General features: G+C 49.2%; 2 protein-coding genes across 2 annotated transcripts; both read left to right on the plus strand.

Moving 5' to 3' along the window:
• On the plus strand, positions 1-3939 carry LOC128901249 (keratin, type II cytoskeletal 5-like). Its single transcript, XM_054183108.1, has 9 exons — positions 1-486; positions 879-1093; positions 1394-1454; positions 1575-1670; positions 1939-2103; positions 2576-2701; positions 3097-3317; positions 3588-3622; positions 3728-3939. Exons 1-9 carry the CDS (start codon positions 1-3, stop codon positions 3937-3939), a joined length of 1617 nt encoding a protein of 538 aa, XP_054039083.1.
• A 57-nt stretch (positions 3940-3996) lies between these two features.
• LOC128901215 (keratin, type II cytoskeletal 5-like) lies at positions 3997-12424 on the plus strand. Its single transcript, XM_054183047.1, has 10 exons — positions 3997-4029; positions 5739-6185; positions 6589-6797; positions 9517-9577; positions 10228-10323; positions 10515-10679; positions 11036-11161; positions 11296-11516; positions 11793-11827; positions 12225-12424. Exons 1-10 carry the CDS (start codon positions 3997-3999, stop codon positions 12422-12424), a joined length of 1593 nt encoding a protein of 530 aa, XP_054039022.1.
• The last annotated feature ends 641 nt before the right edge of the window (positions 12425-13065 follow it).

Here is a 13065-nt window from a genome sequence, read left to right on the forward strand (position 1 = left end):
ATGTCTCGCCAGTGCGCTGCAAAGAACCAGAGCAGAACTGGCTTCAGCGCTGCTTCCGCCTTCATCCCAAACGCCAGCAGCACCAGCTTCTGCTCACGTACTGCACCCCAAGGTGGAACCTGCGGTACCGCCGCTGGGTATGGAAGATTTGGTGGAGGTTTTGGAAGCAGGAGCCTCTATGGTCTTGGTGGATGCACGAGGATCTCCGTGGCCGGAAGGGGTGGTGGCTTCTGCGGACCTGCAGGTTTTGGTGCTGGCACTGGGATCTCCTGTGGCTTTGGTGGTGCAGCTGGTGGTGCCTTTGGGTTTGGTGGTGGCATGGGTGGCCCTGGATTCCCTGCTGGGGGCATCCATGAAGTCTCAGTCAACCAGAGCCTTCTGAAACCTCTCAACCTGGAGATTGACCCCAACATCCAGAGCATCCGTAAGGATGAGAAGGATCAGATTCAAACCCTCAACAACAAATTTGCCTCCTTCATTGACAAGGTGAGACATAAGATTCTTTGGTTATGCTGTGTAGATTCTTCAGTGGGGAAGCACAAACAAGGGCAAGTTGTATCTTTATCAGCAATTTCTAACATCAGCAGCCTGGGAATAAAACCCGAGGGGTTCCAGGTTGGAGACCATTCATCCATCACATTAATGCTGAGACGAGACCAGTCAACAGGGAGCAAATGGTGACACAGAGTTTGCAAAGAGGGCAGGAATGTTCACATTAGATGTGCAATACTTGCTTACCCATATAAATTGTCAGCTCTTCCCCGAGGGCTGAGAGCTCCCACCTTTCAGCAAGCGAATCCTTGCAGGATTGTATTTTGCCTCTCTTGGAAAATCATCCTGAAATCACAGTTTCTGAAACATCTCCTTTCTCTACACAGGTCCGATTCCTTGAACAACAAAACAAGGTCCTGGAGACCAAGTGGGCCCTTCTGCAAGAACAGGGGAACAAAACGGTCAGAAACAACATCGAGCCCCTCTTCGAGACCTACATCAACACCCTCAGGAGGCAGCTGAACAGCTTGCTGACCGACAAGGAGAACTTGGGAGGGGAGCTGAACAAGGTGCAAAGCCTTGCCGAGGACTTCAAGAACAAGTAAGTCCATCCGTTTGTGGTCTTGCCTGGAGGGCAAGGTGGGCTGCGATTGCAGCTCGCTGTTGCGTTTGTGTGATCAAACGAAAGAAGGCCTTTTTGCCGATATAATCTTCTGAGTAAGGCCCAGGCCAAGTTTAGTATGAGACATAATCGGTCTCACCATGACCGAAAGTCACAGGCAGACAATTATAGGGATGAAGGTACAAAAATCTACGTACAAAAAAAAAAAAAAGTCTGGTCCTGAAAATATGAAATAACTTTTGTACAAACCGAGTCCAACCCTCCATTTCCATCCCGCAGATACGAAGAGGAGATCAACAAGCACACAGCTGTCGAGAACGAATTTGTGATCCTGAAGAAGGTGGGTGCACACACGCTGTGCCTCCCAGCCCCGCACAAGCGTAGCAAGAAAGACATTCGTCAGCTTTTCCTCTGCTTCTCCGAAAACCGCTTCATTTTTGTGATGTGTTTCCTCTCCTAGGAGGTGGACGCTGCCTACATGAACAAGACAGAGCTGCAAGCCAGGCTGGACTCCCTTATGGAGGAGATCAATTTCCTCAGAGCCCTCTATGAAGCCGTAAGCACCAGCATTTACGTCCTTCTCCCAGTTTCCGATGTCCTTGCCTTCCTTTCCCACTTCAGAGGCTCAGCACTGACTTTTTTCTCATTCTGTTGCACTAAATAATTCAATGTTTTTTCCACATCACCTGCTGTCTTAATCCTGCCTGAAACTGCCTTGGAAAAATCCCTTTGTCCACCCAGGTCTAACCTGGGGGGTTTCCTCCCTCTGAGCAACATTGGTGTCTCCAGCCTGCGACTCACCCAAATACCCGCTGCTTTTGCAGGAGCTCTCTCAGATGCAGACCCAGATCTCCGACACCGCTGTCATCCTGACCATGGACAACAACCGCAGCCTGGACATGGACAGCATCATCGCAGAGGTCAAAGCGCAGTACGAGGACATCGCCAACCGCAGCCGGGCGGAGGCCGAGTCCTGGTACCAGAGCAGGGTGAGCGCCCAGAAAGTTTCTGCGATGGAAAACCCCCGCTCCCTCCCACCAATCCCCATGTCCCCTTTATAACACGGGATGTCCAGATTTAATAATCCTATCAAGTCTGGAAGTGCTAATTTGGGATTGAGAGCATACACATACTTCTGAGTGCAAACACCCACATGCCCACGCTCTGCTTGGCTCCAAAATCACTATGTTTTACCTTTATGAGGACATCGCCAACAGAAGCCGGGCTGAAGCAGAGTCCTGGTACCAGACCAAGGTGAAGAAACTGGGGGTTTCCGTGTTGTTATCTTCATATCTTGTCTTGAACAGATAAAGTCTGACTCTGCCAAGAAAGCCTTCCCAAACGTTCCATCTTGCGCAGCAGCCACTCTGGGCTCCAGGGAGGACTCACGCTTTCAGGCACCCTCGTTACTCCAAAAACGGTGGACTTGACCTTAACTGCTTGTTCCTCTCTCTGTGACAGTACGAAGAGCTGCAGGCCACGGCCGGCAGGCACGGCGACGACCTCCGTAACACCAAGCAGGAGATCTCCGAGCTCAACCGCCACGTCCAGCGCCTGCGCTCTGAAATCGACAGCGTGAAGAAACAGGTAAAAAGCAACGTAAAGGCATAAGACCGAACTCTCGCAGTGGTCTAACCTCTTGGTTGTCCAGCCAACTCCAGAGAATAAAAATAAATGCATCTCAGTGAGCTCTGCTGGATCAGGAATGCATACGACAGTATTCATCTCAGAGCAACGACGTCACTACGAATAACTTAACACAATATTAGTAAATCTAAGGAGATGTAAAGAGGTGTGGAGTTAGATCAAATCCAGGTTGTGATCCAGCTCAGAACATGGATCGATTCAATGATTGTTAAGATCACACCTCTAGATGTTAAACCAAAGCCTTCTGTATCTAGACCAGGCATCAGGACCTCAGGGTACAGAGAACTGGTCTGTGATCTAGATAAGGAACAGGACCCACTGTTTTTGCTCCACAGTGCGCCAGTTTGCAGACGGCCATCGCGGATGCCGAGCAGCGTGGGGAGATGGCCGTCAAGGATGCCAGAGCCAAACTGGCCGAGCTGGAGGCCGCCCTGCAGAAGGCCAAGGCCGACCTGGCCCGGCAGCTGCGCGAGTACCAGGAGCTGATGAACGTCAAGCTGGCCCTGGACATCGAGATCGCGACCTACAGGAAGCTGCTGGAGGGCGAGGAGTGCAGGTGGGGGCAGTTTTATATCCCAATTTCTAGAGGTGCAATGGAGTCACAGACCCTTGTCAGGTTTAGACTTCCCACGTTCAGAAGACCTGAAACCCATTTAAAGGCAAACAATTGCCCATGAAGATGAGTTATTTGGGAAGATGGCAGCCTTTCGCACAAACTTTCTAATTTCCACCAAAAATATTTCAAGGAAAATCTCCTGCCTTTTCAACCAGCTCCTGTTCATGGGTTCCCCTTGAATTCTTACCGGCTCCTTTTGCTCCCTAACAGGCTCTCTGGAGAAGGTGCCGGCACAGTGAATATCTGTAAGTAACTTTAAAAGATTGTTTGGCAGCTTTTACATTTGTGTCCCTGCCACTCGGAGCCCACTGTTTGTGGATGCCTCTAAAGAGAGTGTTCTCCTCTTGCAGCTGTGACCAGAACCGCTGTAGGAACGGGATACGGAAGTGGAAACGGTCTCAGCTTCGGAGGCATCAGTGGGGTTGGAGGTGGGGTCTGCGCTGGAGGAATGGGCTTGAGCTCAGGAAGCGGACAAGGCACAGCCGGGTCATGCCTGGCCGGTGGAAGCAGTTCCAGCATGAAGTACGTCTCCACCACCTCTTCAACCAAGAGATGTTACTAAAGCCACGCACCAGCACCGTCCGCCAACCTTCCCCTCGTGTTGTGTGCAATCCTTGCCATGTTACCTGCAAAAGATTTGGAAGCCAAGGCGGTCTGTCCTTATTTATATAAAAGATGCCATGCTCCTCTTCGTTCCTTGACTCTCTGAAATCTTCATTTCCCAGTATTTGTCTAATAAAAGGCATGTGAAATTAATTCTGTCGCATCCTCCTTTAAATTCCAATTACCTTCTAGGATCTCGGGGAAGAGAGTTGACACAGCATAGTAGAGCTGACGGCAAACAAGAGCCACCCACACAGGAGTATCTTCCACAGGATGGGAAACACCTATTCTTCCTAGTAGGCACTAGAGAAAGCACCCTTTTATCGTAATTTTTACGTTACAGCATCTCAGCATTTCATGCCACCTCTTTCGTGCCCAAATCTCTGTAATCATTCAAGGTTTTATGCGATGAGTCACGGAGGGATATAAATCCAGTTTGTCCCAAGAAAGCAAGTACTTCAGCTCACGCTGTTCTGTACGCGCAGTAGCTGCAGGGGCTAATAAAATGCCGTCACTGCCATTACCACAATTAGGAATGGAAAAGACCCATTAAACCCCCAGACTCACCCTCTTTGGGAAGAATAATGTCCCCAGACACTGGCTGTGAGACAGCTAAAGGCCGCGAGGGTAAGGAGGTTTAGTTCCCCTTCTCCGATACCCTGAAGAGCAGAAACAAGAGATAAACTACAAAAGCACCAGAGCCAAGATTGTCCGGGTTCCGTCTCTGACACAACCCTCTCGAGTGACCAAAGCGCTAGAGGTGAACGTGGCATTACGTGCATGCTGACTCCTAGCCTAAAAAAAAAGGCGATATAATAAACCCCAGCTTTTCATTAACTCTCTAGATCTAGGCACAATAACACACCAGTGGAAAGGAATCGGCTCGTCCTCTTCAACACCTGCCCGTCGTTCTCTGGATGTCCATCTTACTCTGGCACCTCTGGAACATGTTTCCACTGACACCAGCAGAACTGGGATTTGGTTTGTTATTTAAACGCTGCCCAGCATCAAACAGGCATCTGATGACCTGGACTTCTACAAGTCAGGCTGGTTTCTCTCCAGGGGATCATGTACTTTTAGCGATCTCATCATTCAGCACTTTGGCTCAGCAAAGCATCCAGGCTCAGCCAACAAAAAGGCCACAGGTGCCTCCCAAAACACCATCTTTACCAGAAGCACCATCTGTGCAGATGAAGCGCTGCTGGCAAGGCTGAGGAGCGCAGACCAAGACACCTACTTCTCACCTAGATCAGGACAGGTCACTCCTACCCCAAGACGGCTGTCAATCAGGGAGCAAAGTCAGTTTTTATTTTACCAAAGCATGTCAAACTAGCGTAGAAAACTCTAGATTCCCTCTTGTGGCAACTTCAGTCCCATCAGCTTTAAATTAAATGGGCATCAACACCAAGCTAAAAGCAAGCCCAAAGGGAACTTCCGGACGTATATATGTTCTTTTTTTTCCCCACCAGTAATCCCTGCTCTGAAAAATATAGGTTAGAAAATCTCGTTAGCTTTATGAGCCTGAAGGTTGCCAGCCCATCGCATTAGCGAGTCTCTTGATTAACGGGTTGGGAAGGGTGGCCACGTGCCAGCATACCAAACCGATTAGCTCAGCCAACTGAGGTCCTCTGCGGACGAGCCCAGCTCTCCAAAAGGATAAAAGGCAGAGGGGACTCCTGAGCCAAACTCTCAAAGATTTCCACTCATCTGCCATCTCACCTCTTGTTCTCTGCTCTCGCCACTGTCGAATTTGCACAGAAGTCCGTCGGCATTAGGTCAGGAGGCCTCGCTATGACCTTCAGTGCTGCTTCTGCCGCTATGCCTGTTAACCGAAGCAGCTTCAGCTCCATGTCCATGTCCCGCAGCAGCGGTGGAGGTGTGGGACGGATCAGCGGTGGTTTTGGCAGCAGGAGCCTTCACAATCTAGGGGCAAGCAAGAGGATTTCCATGAGTGGAGGGTATTGTTCTGCTAGAGCAGGATACGGTTATGGGTCAGGTCACGGGGGGTTTGCATACAGAATTGGTGGAGCTGGGTTTGGGTTGGGAGGAGGACGTGGCCCTGGAGGTATTCAAGAGGTCACAGTCAACCAACACCTCTTGGTACCTCTTAACTTGGAGATCGACCCCAACATGCAGAGAGTGCGGCAGGAGGAGAAGGATCAGATCAAATCCCTCAACAACAAATTTGCCTCCTTCATCGACAAGGTAAGACACATTCCACTTCATCCAGCCTGGCATGTTTGCCATTGTCTGTAGAGCAGGATCAGCACTGCTCTCCACACCTTAAATTTACTTCTAAACCCTTAATGCACAGAGCTAAAGATTTTGTTCAGGTATCTCCATAAATACACCTTTTGCCAGAGCTCTACAGACAGTCTGGATATGGTGTAAATTATTTTTCCAGGTTTCTTTGCAGTTGAATATTGTTCCTGGCTTCCAAATCTTCCTGCCAATGCGCTGTCCGTGACATGGCTATCTAAAGCCCGCTTTAAATTACATTAAAAAAAACCCCCGAACTCCCTGATATTAACGCCCCCATCTCATGAAAAATGAGGCGGGTTTTAAGTTGATGATCCCAAATGTTTTAAATTGTTCTGATGGGTTTCAGGTGCGATTCCTGGAGCAACAAAATAAAGTACTGGAGACCAAATGGAGCCTCTTGAAAGACCAAAAAATTGTGAAAAATAACCTTGAACCTATGTTTGACGTGTACATCAGCAACATGAGGAGACAGCTGGAGGCGCTGGGAGGGGACAGGCTGCGGCTCAGCTCCGAGCTGAAGGCTATGCAGGATGCTCTTGAAGACTTCAAGATCAGGTAAGCAACGCACACGCACACAAAGAAACCCGTCCAGTTTTTCTTCACTCGTTCTTCTTGGATGAGTTAAAAGACCCAGGGCAAGCCCAACTTGTGAGAGCTCAGAAAGGACTGAAGGGACTCAGTTCTCCTCACTTTAGCTGCTGTCTAACAGCAGCAACATTCCACCTGTTGCAAGGCTGGGTGTTTTTGCAGGGACAGGTGGACTTTTTCAAAGGCTCAGATGGTCAGACATCCAGAGGAGTTCAGAGTAGCTCCTCAAAAGCCTAGCCTGTCCAGAATCTTAAGCTTTCCAAATGCTTTCAGCTCCTGTGTAGTCATTTTAACACAGACCAGGATGAAATCCGAATCGTTACGAGACTACTGAGCACCCTGAACACTCACGTTCTTACTGATGGGGGTCCTTTCCAGGAGAGGAAAAATGTCTAAAAAGAATTAAGTGTGTGCTTAAGCGTCTTCCTCTGGTTTTATTTTTTCCCTTTATTTTTTTTCCTTTGAATTATTATCCCGTCCCTTAATATCAATGTACTGGGTAGTTTTAGCACTTCTGAAAGTCAGGACTCAGCTTCTACCCCATGGAAAGTCGCTGAAATCTCGGGTGAGGGTTTCAGCTCAGCTCATTAACTCTTTAGGCTGTTAGGAGGAGGTGTTCCCTCTCTCATCTGCTCTTTGCGCTTTGGAAAGACATCTATCAAGTGTTAGTGTCTGCTACCATGCCCACGAGGGATACACCACTTAATGGACAGGAATAAGTAAGGAGCTTAAACTGTCAATCTGGAACCAGAAAAACAAGAGGTGAGAGCTAGGAGGTGGCTGCAATTCAAAACAAGGACACGCACTTTCTGCCAAAAACCCTCTGCTCTCCCTTTCTCGGGACATCATGTGCCTGACACTTTCTGCCACCTTCACCAACAGTGCCTCTGGCCCAAAAGCAGCATCGGAACAGAAACGACTGCCCTGGGGAAGAGAAATCACCATCCACAGTCTACTCTGAGCCTTCTTTTTTATGGTGCTCTGTGCCTTCAGAAAATAAATGTTTAACAGAGAAAAAAATCTGTCCTCTGTCAGCTTGGCCATTTAAGACCTCAGGCTCTGCTACGGGTCAGCCATACGGATTTCCTTAATTCATTTTAGGATGGGAAATTCTGGAAACTTTCTGGAGAAAAATATCTTTCTCCATCAGCTACAGAAGAAAGCCCAAAGAACAGAGCTTAGCTAAAATCGCCAGGTTCCAGGTAGCCGACTTGAGATGAATCCCAGCCATAAGCACAATCCTGCTGTTGATTCACTGGGTCAGAGAGTGTCCTCTCCCCTTTCTCGTCACAGGTCCATGGTGAAAGCAATTTTAAATTTGGCAAAGAAATGTCTGACAGTAGCACAGTCCAGAGCAGCGAAGCTGCAGCAGAAATTGCTCAGCTGAGAAAAGACCCTTGGGTGCGGCATGACTTCAGACAAAAAATCCTTTGACAACCAAAGGTCACATTATAGAAGAGGTTCAGACTTTAATCCTCTGCCTGCATCTAACGTAGAGTGGCAAATATTCTTTCTGGCTCCAGATCAGAGGATCTTGGGGCAAAAGCTCAATTACATCATACGCATTGCTGGGCAGGGACCATCATCTTGCGTTGTGGCAACAATGCCGACACCTACCAAAAGGCCGTGACTGCTTCTTCCTCTTTGCCTAGGAATTTGTTCTTCTTACCTTTATTTATTTTACACTTTGTGGATCCCAAAGTATTCTTCCAAATGATTTGCTCTTCTGAGTCAAATACTAATCCATACAGCAATTAGAAATTAGACATATACCAAATTAGTTTTCCTCTTCTACGTGGCTAAGAGCTTAGAGACACACAAATCTATATACAGGCTAGGACTTAACTTAATGGAAATTATTTTAAGGGCTGGATATTCCTGATGTGAAGAAATCTTTCCCCATGAAAGGGTCATGAAAGGCTAACGTTTTATTAGCTGCATGGACTCTTCCCTTTGAACTCCTGTCTTTCATCTCCCCCGTGTAATCGTCTCATTTGAGCTGGGCATCAGTCCGCCCTTATTGCTGATTTTTATCCTTTCCGAAGAGTGGGACTGGGCGCTGCTGGTGATCCAGACCTTGGCTCTCCTTACCCAGGCCATCGTCCTCCCTCCTTCCTGGCCATCACCAGCTCTCCCGAAGCCACCGCGGGAGCTGGCGTCAGAGATCCCGGCTCTTCTGACTAACCCAGGTGTGGTGGTGATGAGCTCAGCTTCGGCTCCACCCAGCCCTCCCGGCCTGAGAAAATTTAGAGAGTATAAGGCTCCCATTCACAGCGAAAACTTCTGGGAGGATAAAACATGCCTTTAATGAAGGCCTGCAGTTTTTCTCGATGGCCTCCTCCCACCACCTAGCCTAAGGGTGCTGTCTTTCTATCATAATTGGTGAGATACATATATCTAATAACACTGTGTATAACACATGCACTGACAGAGCAAGGACAGATGTGCATTGTTAGATAGCTATTTTTGCTGTTTCTTCCAAATATATATCATAGAATCATAGAATAGTTTGGGTTGGAAGGGACCCTTAAAGGTCATCTAGTCCAACATCTATGCATTGGTGGTGGGAACCGACTCCAGTCTCTCCACAAGCCCCCTGCAATGAGCGCGTGGAGGAGGGGTTTCCATCCACCCACAGTGGACAGGGTGGGTTGCAGTACGGATGCTCATCTCCTCTTCCCGACAGGTACGAAGAGGAGATCAACAAGCGCACGACTGCAGAGAATGACTTTGTGTTGCTGAAGAAGGTGAGGCGCCAACAACAAAGAAGGGACACACTTTTTAAAGGCAAAATACATTTGAATGCAAATAACCCTTTTTGTCCAGCCGTGCCAAGCTGGGCAAAGCACTTAGCAAAGGTGTAGTCATCCCTCCTTGAAGCAGAAACACCCAGTTGTGCCAGTGTGTCAGTCCTTGGCAATAGCTCGTTCTTGTTTTGGGCCCCTCATCCAAAATTCAGGTGAGTCCTGGTCCCCCAGGTACCAAATCAGATCTGGGTCATCCATCCCTTGTCGTCACTCTACCAGATGCTCTGCCACTTCTGCAGCCTTTCTGTACTCATTCCCATCCTCCACAGCTCCCCGATTCCAACTGCAGGAGACATAATAAGAAACTTCCACTATTTCAAGCATTGTCCAAAATATCTATAGTGTGCTGGCAAAAAAAGGGAAATTCAGTGGCTTGTGACATGTCAAAAATTGCTTAGATCTGTGGACATCATCCTTCCCTCCCCCCAAAAAAGCGTGGAGGGAAAACTCCAGTTCACTCTTGGCTCTGTTTAAAGGCACAGAGATCAAGAAAGTCTTCAGTTCTAGTTCCTATTAAATGACAACTGGTCTTTGTACAAGGATGTAGACAGGCAAGGTTTGGTTCACTACCTTTGCTGTCGTGGTTCCAGGATGCAGATGCCGCCTACGTGAACAAGGTGGACCTGGGGACCAAGGTGGAAGCACTGGCAGATGAAATTAACTTCCTGCAAGCCCTCTACGAAGCAGTAAGAATCTCCCAAATTTACCAGTTCTGCTACTTCCTCATTCTCCTGGTACCAACAGGATCGAACCAGCCTGCGGGAGCTGTTGGGAGCTGCAGTTCCTCCCCATTCCCACCCCTCCACCACCCACCATCCCTGGGACAAGCACAACAGTGAATGGTTCGGGACTGAGAACCAATTCGTTTGACTTACAGGAGCTGTCCCAGATGCAGTCACAGATCTCCGACACCTCCGTGGTCCTGTCCATGGACAACAACCGAAGCCTGGACCTCAACAGCATCATCGCAGAGGTCAAAGCGCAGTACGAGGACATTGCCAACCGGAGCCGGGCGGAGGCCGAGTCCTGGTACCAGAGCAAGGTGAGGATGTGACAATTAACTAGGTGAGCTCGGAGAATTTTTGTTTAGCATTTCTCAAAGGCTATTTCATACTGGAGAGTGCAAAGAGAGAGGACAGGGGAGTAGGGTGTAAAATGAAGTCAATTCGATAGGATTTCGTCTAGTTTCTTGTACTAATGTAAAAATGCCATGTTGACAATGAGAGAGGGAGGAGGCAAATACGCCAAAGCTCATGAGGAAGAGCTTGGATTGAGTACAAAAAGAGACAGAAGATCTGGTCAGGAGAGGATCAGAGCAAGGCCAAACTCTACCAGTGAGCTCAAGCTCCTGCCCAGGTCTGACTGTGCCCTGGTGTCTCATGTCCCTGCCCATCTCAGTACGAGGAACTGCAGCTCACAGCTGGCCGGCATGGGGACGACCTCCACAACACCAAGATGGAGATCTCCGAGATGAATCGCATGGTCCAACGGCTCCACTCAGAAATTGATAGTGTAAAGAAACAGGTACAGTGCACAGGACCCCTCCAAACATGGGGGCACCTCCATCTCTACGACCTTGCGGTACCCTTGCAAGGGTGCCTGGAAATTGGGGTCCAAACCCACTGGGCAGACACCAGACCTATTTCCACTTCTGTCAGTGCACCAGTTTGCAGACGGCCATCGCAGATGCCGAGCAGCGTGGGGAGATGGCCATCAGGGATGCCAAAGCCAAACTGGCTGAGCTGGAAGACGCTCTGCAGAAGGCCAAGGCTGACCTGGCCCGGCAGCTGCGCGAGTACCAGGAGCTGATGAACGTCAAGCTGGCCCTGGACATCGAGATCGCGACCTACAGGAAGCTGCTGGAGGGCGAAGAGAGCAGGTGGGTCGCTCCCCCTTCCAAACCAAACAATGTCCAAACCCATAAATGTTCTTACATTTGCCTTGCAACGAGAGAGGGAAGGGCCACAAAAACTTGCAGAGAAAACACACCCCTATTCTGCACCATTACAGGTGTTATTTCAATTCCTGTTGGACGCTTATCATCAGACCTTAACACCCCGGACCATTCTGTTATCCAGTGTCCCTGGTGCCAAACTCTTCCTTGAAATTGTCCTAAATAACAAGCCCTTCCTTCTCTGTCCTCTCTTTCTTGCAGGATGGCTGGAGAAGGCGTTGGTGCAGTGAATATTTGTAAGTAATCTGGCTCTTAAGCAACAGATTGAGTATTCATTGAGTTATTCCTTAAATGTACCTGGAAACTGTGTATAAGAACGAAAATGAGCTCTGCAGCTAGTAGTGACCAGCACAAAAATGGAGTATACTTAGGGTTTGGCAGAGCCTGATACATCTTTTCTCTGACCAGCTCTGAACTGGAAAGGTTTTGTACAGCGAGACTGTCCCCAGGAGACTCAGATGTCTAAGGCCAATTCTGCTACAGGATTGGAAGAAAAGCCAGAAAATAAGATGTGTGAAATACAGGCAGTGGGAGACTGTCCAAGAAAAACTATGAATGTGTGAAGCTAGAGGTTGAAATTCCTTTGTAATATTCCAAACAAACTAACCCTCTGCCCATGGTTTCCCATCACAGCCGTGGTCTCCTGCGGCAGCAGCTCCGGAGGTGGGAACACGCTGGGGCTGGGGTCAGGCTTCAGCAGCAGGCTCAGCGTGGGGGGGAGTGGCGCCAGCAGCGGGACCTGCCTGGCCGGCGGATTCGGCTCCGGCACGGGAAGCAGCTCGAGCATGAGGTTTGTCTCAAAAAGCACCACCAAGAAGAGCTATCGGAGCTAAGCCGCGGCAGCACCCAGCTCACCCGGAGCAGAAGAGGTTGAGCACCACCTCCTGCTGCCAACACAGAGCCTACTACCACCACCCAAAGAGCCACGCTTATCACCTGCCCGTCAGGGGAAAACATATTCCCAGCGCTACCTATGGGCTTGGGAGAGATGCCTCCCTGGGTCCAACTAATTCCTCTGCATGAAGCCTCACCCAGCTGACCAGAAGCCCCGTGTCGCCCGTCAGCAAGTAATCAGCCCTCCCACCATTGGGCACCGTCGCTAGAGCACGGCTTGCAGCTTCCCAGCGCTCTCTTTCACTCCAGTGCCCTGGTGCAAATCCAGAGCAGACGCAGGACTTGGATTTACACCAGTGTATACGAAAGCAGGACGTGTCCCTTCAGCCAGCGATGACAGAAAGCAGGAGGTGGATTGAGACCACAGTCTCTTGTGCTCCCTGCTGCTGGGCTTGCTCTCCCCGAAGGCTGAAGCCAAAACATCTTTCCATTGAGAGTCAGTTGCTGTTTCCCAGTTCCTCTGGCACCGCTGCTGTTCTGTAACTCTACCTGCATCCAAAAAGCCTTCATTGCCCGTAGGTGAAAGGGGTTGGCTCTCTATAACGCCTAATTCCTCACCCACCCAGTACATATAATTTAA

This window comes from Rissa tridactyla, chromosome 24 (assembly GCF_028500815.1).
Source record: "Rissa tridactyla isolate bRisTri1 chromosome 24, bRisTri1.patW.cur.20221130, whole genome shotgun sequence".
NCBI lineage: Eukaryota > Metazoa > Chordata > Aves > Charadriiformes > Laridae > Rissa > Rissa tridactyla.